The sequence below is a fragment of the Watersipora subatra genome, chromosome 10, assembly GCF_963576615.1.
Source record: "Watersipora subatra chromosome 10, tzWatSuba1.1, whole genome shotgun sequence".
Classification (NCBI taxonomy): domain Eukaryota; kingdom Metazoa; phylum Bryozoa; class Gymnolaemata; order Cheilostomatida; family Watersiporidae; genus Watersipora; species Watersipora subatra.
The window spans coordinates 33,072,770-33,088,592 of NC_088717.1; the positions used below are offsets into that span (position 1 = coordinate 33,072,770).

Sequence of the window (15,823 nt, forward strand, 5' to 3'; positions counted from 1 at the left end):
TGTTAATGCAAAAACATGAACACAGATAAACGTGATGAGCTCCAATTTTTCTGTTACTGTCAAAAAATTCATCTCAGGTTTGAGTTACTAAAAGCTGTATCTACAAAATCCCTAAAGCTCTTTTAAGTAATTTGTAAAATATTTAGCATATTTCATGTTAGTTTTAATGTTACTCCATACCTGCTAGTCATTTCGCCAGCATACAAAGACACATTAGCTATGAGTCCACGAAAGTTCGCAGAACCAAACTCGACCCCGATTAATGAGAAGGAATCGTTGTCTGGTGTGAATGATGTCCAGGCAATTTCTCCATTAAAATATACTGCTTGTCCAGTTGCCCCCAGCTACAGAATAATTAAAACTAGTCTGCAGATTAATTGACATTTAAAACTGGCAATGATAATTCATTCTAGTAATCTGGCAGTCTAGGGTTACATGAGAGATTAACAGGTGTAATAACTATACTTACAATTATTCAACTATACCAGTGAGCAACCGAGTAATAGGTTAGTTGTTAAAGTGTCGGATTACTATGCTGGAAGACATGATGTGAATTCTGTAAGATGCCAAAGTTTTTTCGAAACCGTCAATCGTAGGTTCAGACAGACAGACAGATGGACAGACAGCCGAACAGGCAAACAAACTGGGAGAAAAATGGCAAACAAACTAGCTAACAGTTCGGCAAACGGATCGGCAAATGGGCTGACAAACAGGCTGACTAATGGTAAAACAGAGCTCTTATTTCAGAAAAGATTCTAGAGGTCAATGATGAAGGTCAACTATGAGGACATTCGTTCTCAGTTTTTTGCATTTGTATACGATATCTAGTCTAGTACCAAAAGTAAAACAAATGTTTTTTGTTCATTGAATAAAACTATGCCAATACATGTACACGAATAAAACTATGACAATACATGTACCTGAATAAAACTATGCCAATACATGTACACGAATAAAACTATACCAATACATGTACATGAATAAAACGATGCCAATACATGTACATGAATAAAACTATGCCAATACATGTACATGAATAAAACTATGCCAATACATGTACGTGAGTAAAACTATGCCAATACATGTACACGAATAAAACTATACCAATACATGTACATGAATAAAACTATGCCAATACATGTACATTAATAAAACTATGACAATACATGTACATGAATAAAACTATGCCAATACATGTACGTGAATAAAACTATGCCAATACATGTACATGAATAAAACTATGACAATACATGTACATGAATAAAACTATGACAATACATGTACATGATTAAAACTATGCCAATACATGTACATGAATAAAACTATGACAATACATGTATGTGAATAAAACTATGACAATACATGTATGTGAATAAAACTATGACAATACATGTACATGAATAAAACTATGCCAGTACATGTACATGATTAAAACTATGCCAATACATGTACATGATTAAAACTATGCCAATACATGTACATGAATAAAACTATACCAATACATGTACATGAATAAAACTATACCAATACATGTACATGAATAAAATTATACCAATACATGTACATGAATAAAACTATGACAATACATGTACATGAATAAAACTATGCCAGTACATGTACATGATTAAAACTATGCCAATACATGTACATGATTAAAACTATGCCAATGCATGTACATGAATAAAACTATACCAATACATGTACATGAATAAAACTATGCCAATACATGTACGTGAATAAAACTATGCCAATACATGTACATGAATAAAACTATGACAATACATGTACATGAATAAAACTATACCAATACATGTACATGAATAAAACTATGCCAATACATGTACGTGAATAAAACTATGCCAATACATGTACATGAATAAAACTATGCCAATACATGTACATGAATAAAACTATGCCAATACATGTACATTAATAAAACTATACCAATACATGTACATGAATAAAACTATACCAATACATGTACATGAATAAAATTATACCAATACATGTACATGATTAAAACTATGCCAATACATGTACGTGAATAAAACTATGACAATACATCTACGTGAATAAAACTATGCCAATACATGTACATGAATAAGCAGATCACCAATCCCAAATCATTGTGGCTGACTCCGACAGCACGCTGGCCGCTTTGATGGCAGCCATAGACTTCATTATGTTATACTTCAGATTGCTGAGTGCTACTGCAGTAGATAATGTAATTAGTATTTGACAAAAAACAAAGCTGTGCAACTTTTGGGTGCCTTTGCAAGTTTCATGCGTAATTGTATGAAACATTCAGCCTTCGTGCGCTAGCAGTTTTGCCTTTAGCAAGCATTGCAATCGTTTCATCAGTCGCAAAACATGATCGAAGAATTGTTTCAGTCATCATTCTAGCCGTGATAGAAACAAGAGCAGACAACTCACCATGATTTTGTCTTTAGCTTGCTGAAATCGCTTAAAAGCTCATCTTACCCTATATTCTATCAACTGTTTAGTTGAGACGTTTATAAAGTAGGTCAAGCTGTTTCCCTGTTGATGCCAGAAGTACCAGATTTTTATGACTTTTTATCTTGTCAGCCATTTACTGACATGTGACAACTGTTACCAAGTTTCCACACAGTGATAGTATAGTAATATCTTTGGCTGCAAGTACCAAGCGCTAGTCTGGGCAGACAAGCAGATCATATTGCCATAGGGCATAGGAGAGCAATGGTTGTGCCATGCCTTACATGTATGTCCAGGCATATGTCTTTACAAGAAGTAACAGGAAAGCATGACACGTATCCACACACAAGTATGATGCTGTTGGTCACAATGCCGTTTATGTGACACAAAGATGGTGCATTCCACAGATGTTTGCTTCCAAACAGTGACGTTAAATAACGAAAGGATGAGAGCGACATGGTTGTTTACATGATGGTGTTGTAGGGCCATATGTGGGTGTGTATGGACATTTAGCATTTGCGCATCAAAAGAGCATGTTGTATGAGTGCTTTCCTGATGTTCAAGAAGATGCGAGCTGCCTTTTGCAAGTGTGCTGGCTGCGTGTTGGCCAATCAGATTTTATGAGCTATAACCTTTGAACTTTTGAACTGTAGTTTTCTATTTTTAGTAACCAGATGTATTACCGTGACGAGATTTTCCTTTTTGCGAACTTTCCAGAAGCCAAAGTTTCCCTCATCTTGAAATTAATTAGCTTATGGAATGCAAGCAATATACAAATATTTAGGATAAATACAACTTTGCAAAACCTAACAAGCCAACATCTAATGTAAGAGTGTGCTGACCACCTAGGTCAGAGTAAAGCTGAGACCACATGGCAGCTGAAGTTATGCTGTCCACATCTAGAGTAGTGGCGAATTCAACTTAACTGTGAAACCTCGCATACATAAGACTTTATTCATGAACAAGTTGATTCAATCAAATATGCTTGAAACTTCCATTTGATTGGATAACCTAACCAGAAGCAGCAAGTACTTGCATTTGATTGGATAACCTAACCAGGAGCAGCAAGTACTTGCATTTGATTGGATAACCTAACCAGGAGCAGCAAGTACATGTAGAATTTTGAAATGAAGCCATGTAACCTGTCGCTGTTCTCTTCTGAACGGTTGAATGTTCTTATAAAAATTTGAGCCATTTTGATTGAAGTATTCACAATTTGGTTTTGATTCATTTGCCACAAATAAATGTGATGATTGCAGAGCAGGTCTTCAATTATGTTAGCACAATGTTTTCATTCCATAGGTTTACGTCATTCAAATGATAGAAATTGTAGTAGTCCGCAAGTCAAGTGAGTTTTGTTACGTGCAAATTCTTACCAAACGTTTCATACTTGCGAAAAATGGAAATGGCGACTTGCGAAAGATGAGCACGATAGTGCATGCAAGCTGCTCCATTTTAAACATTTTCAACATTTAAGTTGTTCTCATTTTGATTTGAACAGTTCCGAGTACGCCGTTATGACTACTGGAGTGAAAATCCTTGTACTTTTCAACCAAGAGCTTGCATCAACCCGCAACTCAGATTTCCATTGAAACACTTTTTGCACGGTAACTCAACGTGCGCACAACTTTGAATTCGCATTATGAAAACATAATGTAGAAGATTGCAAGTGATAATACGTGATGGGAGTCAGCTAGCTCTCAGCTGGACTAACCCATAATAATAGCCAAATAGACAATAATCGAGCTAGAAATTATTCGAGTTGTCCTAGCCTGATGCTTTCCCTACAACTGTGTGGGGAGGGGGGGGGGGGAGTTCTAATGATCGTTACGTATATAATAGGACTGACTTTCCTCGCACTGGCAGAAGGCATCACCCGCTTCATGAATGCTAATGGCTATTGGCTTATTATATTTATTCCAATACATGTAACTATATTGAACGCCAATAGCTAGCTATTTCTTGAGCACTGTTGTGGCTATGTAAAGGATGGTGCCGACTTTTTGTATAATTATTTAATTAGTATGATGTCAGAAATCAACTTTATTTTATACAAAACTCAATATTATATGCAGCAACAGCATTTACTGACAAAGTTAGCAAACAGTTTCCTTGCATTTTTACTTCATAAATGAATGACTAATAAACCACTTTTTTGAACATTAATGTTTGCACTATATTTCAATTTGTACAAAGTTCTCGAAGTAATTAGGCATGAATTTTAGTTTAATTTCATTAAAATTATTCATTTGAGCTTGCAATAAAATATTGGAAAAAACTTGATGTCCAGTTTTCTTAGAAAAAAACTTGCTGTTCTGAGGTGCGTTAATCTCTCTCTTTGTACAACACATCAGTTTAATAAACAGAGCATCGGCTACACAAATAGAACATCAGCTCTACAAAAAGAATATCAGCTCTATAAATAATGTAGAATATCAGCTCTATAAATAGAACATCAGCGTTATAAATAGAACATCTGCTTGATAAACAGAACACCAGCTCTATAAATAAAACATCAACTCTAGAAATAGAACATCAGCTCTATAAGTAGAACATCAACTGCATAAATATAACATTAGCACTGTAAATAGAACACAGCTCTATAAACAGACTTTCAAACACTTTTAAGTTAAAGTAATTCTAAATATTGGTTTCAGTATTTATTAGCGTGAAGCCTCCGCCAACTTTAGAGATGGTAAATAACTTAACGTTTTCATCCATACTTGGGCTTGCACATTGGTAAAAAATGAGTTTATCAAACTTGATGTCTTCAAAGCAAGTGAATGCACCAGTTATTGTCATCTGGTTCATAGATGAATCATGGTCGTTCATGATGATTACAGACATTGATAGGTTTTACATGTATGATCTGGTATCCTCATCATCTCATACATGTTGGCTATTTACCATTAGCTGAGCTACTCAGTGACTTGATGAACAAAATTTCCAACAAGTTAAAGAATGACCCCATTCAGAACTGAACAAATGTTCAGGAGAGTTGCTTAGTTTTAAGAGAACTAGAATATTTCTTTTGTAGGTTATGTAAGAGTTTAAATGGTACATTCACCTGATGATGATAGAGCTCACTCAGGTTATAAAGACTAGTAAATATGAGTACATAGGGGTACATAAGAATACATAGGAGTACATAAAAGTACATAGGGGTACATAGGGTACATAAGAGTACATAGGGATACATAAGAGTACATAGGTTACATAAGAGTACATAGGTTACATAAGAGTACATAGGGGTACATAAGAGTACATAGGGGTACATAAGAGTACATAAGGGTACATAAGAGTACATAGGGGTACATAAGAGTACATAGGTTACATAAAAGTACATAGGGGTACATAAGGGTACATAAGAGTACATAGGGGTACATAAGAGTACATAGGTTACATAAGAGTACATAGGAGTACATAAGAGTACATAAGATGACAATTAATAAATTAGGAATAAATAGGAGTGACATAAGTGTACAAAAATGCCACAGGATAAAGGGCAACATATAGGGACGACATAAAGTTTACCCTAATCAAGAGCTACATAATAGTGAAACAGGAAATAGGCAACTGTCATATGAGCATCACCTAAGAGAAATAGCTATGGTATAGAGGTCAAATAGGGGTAAAATAGAGCCTAGTAAGGGGTGTGTAACAGTTAAGAATAAAATTGAAGTACTAAACCCAAAATAGCCAGGTGAAGTTGGCTTTAAAATTGTACTCTATTCTTATTGGTTAGTATTATTATAGTTTTGGTTGTCAGGTAATCAGCTGGCATCTTTCTATATTTGGCCTGCTGTCGTGTTCAGAAAAACACCTTCAAGGTTATAAGCTAAATTTAATATTTGTACTTACAATAGCAATATACTCCCCTTTTATCTATTCTAAGAGTGGAAATAACATCTAAAGTAGAGGAACGTTAAAATAGCTAAAATAATGATCTAGAATTAATGATATAGTTTATGTTTTTGTAAAAAAATTTATACCAATTATTATTTTTTATGAACATGTATTTTTCTTGTGCCACGGTAGAGACATACATCACCATACCGACCACTTATAATTTCATGCACTCAGAACCCAAAGAAGAAAAGGGAGAGCTCTAATCCCATTTAGGAGAGAGGCAAATAATCTCAAACAAGTAGTCAAGCAGATTATGCTCTGCCTTGAGTGACAGCGTCGTGCTTTTATCCCTAGCTTTGAGCATCACCTGACTAAAGTGATGACATTCACTTTCGAGCATTGTAGCCGTGAAACTTGATCCCTACATTTGGTAACGCCCCAAGTATTGGTATTTCCCCAAGCTCTGGCTAGTGCAACTGCAGCAAGTACAACCTCATCCACATAACTCCGAGTTAGTGGATGACTTTGTTAGTTGTAGGGGCTAACTTTGTTAGTTGTATTACATACTTCTATGAATCTGTCCATTGCAATTATATCGTAAATTTCTTGTCGTATTATTTACGCATTTCAATTTGCACCAACTACAGAGTACTGTTTATGATTATACATATTTAACGTACCAGTTTCTGTTTGACAATCGCTCCTCTTACTGAGTGTTGTGTATTAGTAGTCCGTTGCTTCATTTATATTCCTGATTTGTTTTTACACTCCAATTATAAAGAATGTTTGGTTAGACTCTTATGAGAATCATATATGCTAGTACGCTGGCGTGCGTCGTGAGAGATCATCATGTGTGATAACTACAGTATGTGCTTCTTCCATGATGCAGCAAGGTGGTCAAGTGGCACAGTGGTAGCGCTTGGCTTCAAATCCAAATATCTGGCTTTAACCATCATGCATTGCAATAATTTTAACCGAATGCTCTTAACAAAGTGACAGCTGGACAAATGGGAAAATGGGCAAGTGGATGATTAGACAAATTGGCAAATGGAGAAATGGGGGAATAGAGGAATGAACGGATGGGTGAATGGACAAATGACCGAATGAACAAATGGATGGGTGGGCAAATGGATGGATAATCACGGCTCTTATTATAGTAAAGCTTATCATCAGTTGCATCGCTCCGGCTATGGAGGACATATATTCATTTTATAGTAAATCACCACTACCACTACAAACTGTCATCCGCACATGTTGGTAATGTTTGTGCCAGTTGTCATTAAAGTTTGTGACTCAACTTGAACTTTTCATATCAGCTGACTCGTGCTAGCTACAAATTATGTTACAATGGCCTGTATTCAACAAAAATATACTTTTAACTAAAACACCAAATATTAAACAAAGAATTTAAATAGCTCTGAAGAAACTAATAGTCAGAACTTACCACTAAAGCAAAGCTGCCGTTTAAACTTTGCAACTCTTGGTAGTGCTCAATTAAATAATATGAGGTGGTGTTGACAACTTCAGTGCTGTTCAGATAAAGCGTGATAGAAAGCGGTTTAGCTCCAAGTGACGAGTATCCAGTTATGGTGATAGCATGAGCCCTAGGACAAATATAGACTACAGTTAAATGTCATTGTTGCCAAGCGAGCAACACCTGTATTTTCCTCACAACTTTAATCTCTCAATAAAAGCTAAAGTAAACTGATTTAGACGAAGGCGGACCATTCTATAGAGCGGTCCACCTTTGTTTATATTGTTTCAACAAGTCTAATTATTATTTACCAGAACCCTGGCAGTCCGGAGTGCCACGAGAGACTGTCAGGTATGTAAAGAGGATGAAGCAGAGCATAAGTAGGTATATGCAGACTATTCTATAACCCATACAAGTGAGTGACTAGTGAAGTGCTGCCGGACTTGTTGTATTCGCTCAGATCCTTGTATCTATTAGTATGCTGAACTGAGTGCACAATGAAATGATAAAAAATATATCCCACTTAGATAATCAGAGGCTTGATAGCAGTTTGGCTTTAATAACAAAAAAGCTTTAGTTTCATAAAAGCGCGTTAAAACTTTAAAGCCACACATAGCAAGTTTAACCATTAAAACACTTGCTTAGTCATTATGTAGAACATTGTAAGGTCTTAAAAATCTCAATTCCTTTTTTTTCTTCAAATATCGCAATTATTTGCAATAAATGCTCATCAAAGTTCCACTCTTTTTAGCATCAAGTTGAAATGATTGTGATTGTCATTTTAAAGCATCAAGTTGAAATGATTGTGATTGTCATATTACACCATACCTCATACTCCCTACCTCGTACTCCCTACCTCGTACCCCCTACCTCGTACTCCTTATCTCGTACTCCCTACCTCGTACTCCCTACCTCGTACTCTCTACCTCTTACTCTCTACCTCGTACACCATACCTCGTACTCCATACCTTGTACTCCCTACCTCGTACTCCCTACCTCGTAGCCCCTACCTCGTACCCCCTACCTCGTACTCCCTACCTCGTACTCTCTACCTCGTACACCATACCTCGTACTCCATACCTCGTACTCCCTACTCGTACTCCCTACCTCGTACTCCCCACCTCGTACTCTCTACCTCGTACTCTCTACCTCGTACTCTCTACCTCGTACTCCCTACCTCGTACTCCCTACCTCGTACTCTCTACCTCGTACTCTCTACCTCGTACTCTCTACCTCGTACTCTCTACCTCGTACTCCTACCTCGTACTCCTACCTCGTACTCTCTACCTCGTACTCTCTACCTCATATTCTTTACGCATAGGGTATGTGAGGGATACCCCAAATAGCAGCAATTTAAAACGTTGCCCTTTATAGCTACGACTTAAAGCTAGGCTGCTCACAAACCTACTATTTCAAATGACTCTCAGAGGATAGAGACAGTTATTTAGTTTCATTAACAAGATCTCCATTAGTTTACGTTGTACTCTTCTGATCAGATGCAACAATACAACATATTCTATATCAACCCCACTCTAGAGGGCCTTCTACCACCATATTACCATGGTGAATAGTTCAACACTGCAGAACTACTCTGGCTGACAACTTGACCCCTGACCTCCTTCTAGCTGTCCCATGGTGCACCACCTTCATTGGCTACTTTTTTACTAAACATTTCTGAATCTTTTATCATTTAGCAAGTAAAATGGATCTACAGAAGTAATTCTATTTAGAATGCTTTCAAAGGAAATTCTATAAAAAATTTTAATAGCACCAATCTGTGATTCTGAAAAAACTCAAGCGGAATATGCCAGTAATACAGTATTGCTAGCAACTACTCTAAATGCTTCAAAATCGCATTTGAGGCAATAACTTGTATTGTAGAATTCTCAGATGCAGTTAGCTGAATACAATTTTGATACATAGACATACAGAAACATAGACATACAGACACGTGTCAACGCAAAACAAGTGCAAACGGTATTTTCTGCATGTTTGATTGTTGTTATCATACCATATTGTGGTTATACTACAGATTGCTTTAGAATAGTTTTCAAAGAGAGCATAAATTCTTCCTTCACTGACAACTATTGAAAGATTCTAGGATGTTCAAAAACTAAATTTTCCTAGAACTAAAGCAAATTATCACAGAGATTCATATAACCACAATTGACTTCAAAATGTAAATACCATATGCTTATATACAGTAGATCAGTAACTGCCAGTTCCCATACTTCCTTATTCTCAATGTTTGAGTTATAAAGCGTCGCTGCTTTTATGAACATATTGGAGAAACTAGAACATTATTGCCGTAAAGAGGACTAGCCCTTTAGCTAGTCAAAAGTTTGGTCGGTTTCTACAAATTTCTTTATCTCAATAGAAACTGGTCACACTATATTGCTGTATCTCAGCGTTGATGCCACAATACTTTGGTGATCATCGATGATAACCATGTTCACATTATCACAAACCCATCCGCGTTTGCATCAGGAAACATTCCGTTATGTAGTCTTCTCATTTTGTAAAGAATTTCTTGTGAAGAAACCTCTTTGTTTTCGTTTGCTGAAATCAAATACTAGTCTCGCAGCGACTATTATAAACGAAAATAAGTCACACTATCCGCGATTGGGAATTACAATTGCCAAAATGGTTCAGATTCTAAAGACAGTCGTCGATGTTTGCCGAAATATCAGGAAAGTTTTACAGCTGCAAACTTTTCTGACGAGTTTGCGTAGTTTTGTTGATGCCATCAATGTACGGTTCACATAATCAATGATGAACGCCGAACGGAAAACGTTGACATACGACAATATAGTGAGAACAAACCATAAGCTGTTAAAATATCATGACTCTCTCAGCACATACCTTAGAAAAATTAAAAAATACAAAGCTCTAAATTATGATATCAAATTCTTTACATGGACAATAAAAACATCAAAGTATTAGCAGTTGTGGTAAAAAGTTTAAATTCCAGAATAAAGCAAAAAAGGTCAGCTAAGCTAAGCTAAGGTCAGCTATGTTCTCTAACACGAATTGAAAATTAATTTTTACACAAAATACTTTTTAAACTAAAATTAAAAATGACAGTTATGGTAAAGCAGCTTTCTAAACATAAGAAAAAGCTCTACAATAACAAAGTCCATCAGCAACAGAAAACATCATAATAAATGATTGTTTAGCTCTGTAACATGGCAACAGTAGCACTGTCAAATATGCAACAGCATTTAAGGACACCATTTCTAACACACCGCAGCACTCACCTTGGCACTTATTTAAAACAAAGCAGCTTTTTCTTCATATGGCTTTAATGGTCATAAAAACAAAGTTTTCAAAATTTTGAACTTTTCCTAAAACAGGAAATAAAATCTGCAAGCGCTATATTTTACTAGCTGTGCTACCCGGCGCTGCCCAGGTATTAAAAATCAGTTTATAAACAATGAGAGGTAATGAGAGTTGCCTATCACTTGCTATTGGCCTGTCATTATGCCAATGGATAATTTGAGTAAGCTTACTAATTAGAGCTACCGCTTCTCATGACGTTATGCCATAATTTTGTGTTGTGACCGAAAGCGGTAGCTTATTTGCTCCCAAATAGCGACATATACCGCCTAATGAATACACCAAGCTCATGTGGCTGAATTAGAGAGGTGTCAGACTGGCAAATCGGAGGGTCTGAGATCAAAACATCTGCATTGCAGATTTTTTAATTCCAAGATTTTAATAGCTTTAGCTGGAACTACACACATACATACACAAAATTTAAAAAATATATATGTAGGTTGTGTTTTGATCTTTAAAACAGTAAATTTGTAGACAACAAAACTTACTCTATTGCATCTGTTGGTGGGGCTGTATGCATATCGAACAGCATCGTGTGGTTCAAACTTGCAGATGTGTTGATTAAAGCCTTTGGCAGCCATCTTGCTTGAAGTGCCGACTCACAGCTTGTACTGTTATGACTTTCTTCAAACAGCAAGCTGCCAGAAGACACGTTTAGGCTGCAATCAGCGATTGATCGGCCAGTCCACTTTATCTCCTGAGGAATGAGACGAGGGATGTTTGTGGAATGGGCATCATTTTGGTAAGAACAAGTAGCAATCGAACAAAATGCCCTATCTGTACCATTACAAGGAAAATCAGAAAACCGGCTGTAGCAATACAGGTTAGATGGTATACAGGGCTTGTAGCCATTGTCGGTAATTATGTCTATGTCAAAGTGAGAAGGCAGTCTCCTTCCTTGTCCAGAAATGCTCTCCAAGAGTCTATATAACTCTTCCTGCTGATCAATAGAGTTGGTCAAATTGGCAGCAGCTGCCAACACTTTACTTAAGTTAGTTGTTATTATACTTCCAGCAATGACTAGCACCAGAAACCCCTTTGGAGTAACAGACATTGTGACACCGGCAACCTAAAATAAAAAACAATTTACTCCAAAAAATTAAAACATAGTAGAAGGTGATATGACACATCAATGTAAATGGCCCTTTAGTTGCAAATCAGTTAACATGTTTAGAAAACAAATTAGAAAAAATGTGAATTTAATTAATAATGAAATCAAAGTAATAATGTAAAACTAAGCAATCAATGAAAGAATTATTAAAATTAACTAAAGTGAATTAAAATTTATCTTGTAATAGACCCGACTGATGTAAAATACATTACCACAAAGTAATTGAGTCTGTATAAATTTCAACCACAACAATTTGTTTACATTTTCAGTCTTTAGTGTACATTGCAAAGCATTGTAGGTGAGCCCAATGCTAGTAACAGAGCTACTAATAGAGTTATCCATTACCTCGTTATATCCACTATTATTAGTAATTATTATTAAATGAATTATATCTACTGTTATTAGTTATTATTATTAGTTGAATTATATCTACTATTATTAGTTATTATTAGTTGTTGAACCACATCTACTATTATTAGTTATAATTATTAGTTAAATTATATCTACTATTATTAGTTATTATTATTAATTGAAATATATCTATTATTATTAGTTATTATTATTAGTTAAATTATATCTACTATTATTAGTAATTATTATTAAATGAATTATATCTACTATTATTAGTTATAATTATTAGTTGAAATATATCTACTATTATTAGTTATTATTATTAATTAAAATATATCTATTATTATTAGTTATTATTATTAGTTGAATTATATCCACTATTATTAGTTATAATTATTAGTTGAAATATATCTACTATTATTAGTTATTATTATTAGTTGAATTATATCTACTATTATTAGTTATTATTATTAGTTGAATTATATCTACTATTATTAGTTATTATTATTAATTGAATCATATCTACTATTATTATTTATTATTATTAGTTGAATTATATCTACTATTATTATTTATTATTATTAGTTGAATTATATCTACTATTATTAGTAACTATTATTAAATGAATTATATCTACTATTATTAGTTATAATTATTAGTTGAAATATATCTACTATTATTAGTTATTATTATTAATTGAAATATATTTATTATTATTAGTTATTATTATTAGTTGAATCATATCTACTATTATTAGTCATTCTTATTACTTGAATTATATCTACTATTATTAGTTATTATTACTTGAATTATATCTACTATTATTAGTTATTATTATTAGTTGAATTATATCAACTATTATTTGCTATTATTATTAGTTTAATTATATCTATTATTATTAGTTATTATTAGTAGTTGAATTATATCTACGGTTATTATTTTTTCAAGCAAAACCAGTTTTTTATTAAAGAATGTGTACTAACAAATCTTGTGTTGTGAAAAACAGTGATCAGGCATAAACAAATAGCAATTAATTACAGCTTCTTTTCTGCTTTGATCTGGCCAATAAAAAGCAGCCTGAGTAACAACACGAGCCTGCGCTTTTGTGCTGTGGCATGCGAACTGCGCACTTGGTATTATCCCTTACATTAAAACTTATGCGCTTATTCTGTTCAAAAGTAAAACCTTTTTGGTACATAACTCAACACACTTTCATGAGAATATTCGATTCATGCTTGTAGCTACAAAATTGTTATTGCTTTTTGCCGTCTATATGAGTTTATTATGATTGGCGGTTTATGACATCATCATGTTGAAAAGTCAGCCATTAGACAAGATCCTTGCTGAGTCGTTTAGTCTCAAATTTGACCTACTTAAAGATTTACCAGGAGCCAATGAGCAGTTTTTTAATCTTCACTCATTTGTCACGAGTGCCTTACAAACCCCCTTATCAATCGAAGGTTTTCTATTGCCATAAACTTATAGTTAATCTTCCAAGTTTTTGTCTAGAGAGTTCAATCTTGGCATAAAAAGTCATGACAATATTTGTTTATTCAAGCCTTTTATTTAAATAATCTATAAGTATATACATTCTGCAGTATGAACATAAAATATTCTGTAAATGTTTAAAATATATATATTACTCATTCTGAACTAAGTTAAATAAAGGCCAGCACCTTGTACATATGTTCCTGTTGGGTGTTGGGTTGAAGCCTGAATTTTTATAAACTGTGTTGTAACTAAACCAGCAGGTGTAATAATAATATAACATTAGTTGTCTATGAAAGTCGCCTTCAAAGCAATAACCTGTAGAATTCTCAGATGCATTTAGTTAAATACAATTTTTATACCGAGACATACAGAAACGTGTCAACGCAAAACAAGCGTAAACAATATTTTCTGCATGTTTGATTGTTGTTATCATACCCTATGCCTAATCTCGCAAAATATTATGTAATGAAAATAGTTTTATCTTGCATCATAGAGTTAAAAGCCATTTAGTTTTTTTTGCCTAAAAAGTTATTCTCTGCTACTTATGGCCGCTATTTCTCAGTACAAGAATGCGTGACACTAATTATTATAGATATGATTTATTACGGAAGTTGTAAGCTCAGCGAAAGCCTGTGAACAGGTGCTTTGGAATGTTTGCAAGTATTTAGTGCGGATTTTAGAGCATTCAGCAACAGTGGTTTACAGACTAAAGGCTGATATCACTCCTCCCCATATTTCAAAATCTTGCTCTGTATGCAGGCAGGCAGGCTTTTAAAAAGTAAACAAATTTGTAAGAGTTGCGAAACGGATGAGTCAATACTCTGTGATGGCCAGTGTTTTGCAATATGAGGAAGACATTTTTTGTTAGAAATACCACGTTTACAAATCTACTTCATGCTGGCTCACACAATAATATTCTTCATCAGTAAATACAAACTATCTCAAGAAATTGCTGCTATGAATTAATATTGGCGCTCAAAGTCTCTGCCGGCTTTGGAGCTGAAGGAGCTGAAAGAGCTGAAGGAGCTGAAGGAGCTGATGGAGCTGATTAATACACGGAGCCAGTGCCTTACAGTTATGACACTCAGAACAGGTGGCTAAATATTTACTCCACTTTTAGAGACAATCTGACCGACAGCTGATAAATTGTAGCTGAAGTAACTTTGCGCATCAGGTTAGATGCTGCCAGATAATAGTGTTTATTTTGCTCAGCCAAAATAGAAAATCAAGCAAGAAAACATAGCGTCTGCTTTATGTATCCAAACATGAATAATGTTGCTTTCAGTCAAATTCACGGGCAAAAGTCTAGTGTATTCACTTCCTAAGCAAGCCTCATACTGATAAAACAAATCTTACTACTACATTATAAGAATCCTGGCAAAAATATATATACTGTAAAAGCATGCACTGAAAAAATAGAAATCTAAGACAATTTTGAGTTGCCAGAAACTGCCATAAACATATAAATAAATCAATTTGTAAGTGTGCAACTTACCAGAAGGTTACCGAACATCGTTAAACTCTGTCATGTACCACCCGCTGCTAGTTTAGCTGAAAGCGTAACTATAACTGACAGTTTATCTGCTTCAGTAATTTCAATAAATGACAACCAAGTGTAAGCAATGGTTAAAAGATTATCCATAGCTGTGGACTGGGCAATCCGCCAAAACCTCGAGTTAAGTATATATCAATATTTTCCTAATTTTTAGAAAATGAGCATTTCCTAGAAACTTGTTGAGTCGAGCCGGTTTATAGAA

The 15,823-nt window shown here is 34.6% G+C and overlaps 1 protein-coding gene across 1 annotated transcript in view; it reads right to left on the reverse strand.

Moving 5' to 3' along the window:
- LOC137405782 (uncharacterized) overlaps nt 1-15,599 on the reverse strand; it is a 66,807-nt gene extending 51,208 nt beyond the window's left edge. The window contains exons 1-4 of the mRNA XM_068092180.1: nt 15,562-15,599; nt 11,602-12,182; nt 7,748-7,907; nt 181-344 (exon numbers count right to left, since the gene is read on the reverse strand). Coding sequence (XP_067948281.1) covers nt 181-344; nt 7,748-7,907; nt 11,602-12,182; nt 15,562-15,579 — 923 coding nt within the window. The 5' untranslated portion in view covers nt 15,580-15,599. The remainder of the gene's footprint in view (nt 1-180; nt 345-7,747; nt 7,908-11,601; nt 12,183-15,561) is intronic.
- Between the last annotated feature and the right edge of the window lie 224 nt (nt 15,600-15,823).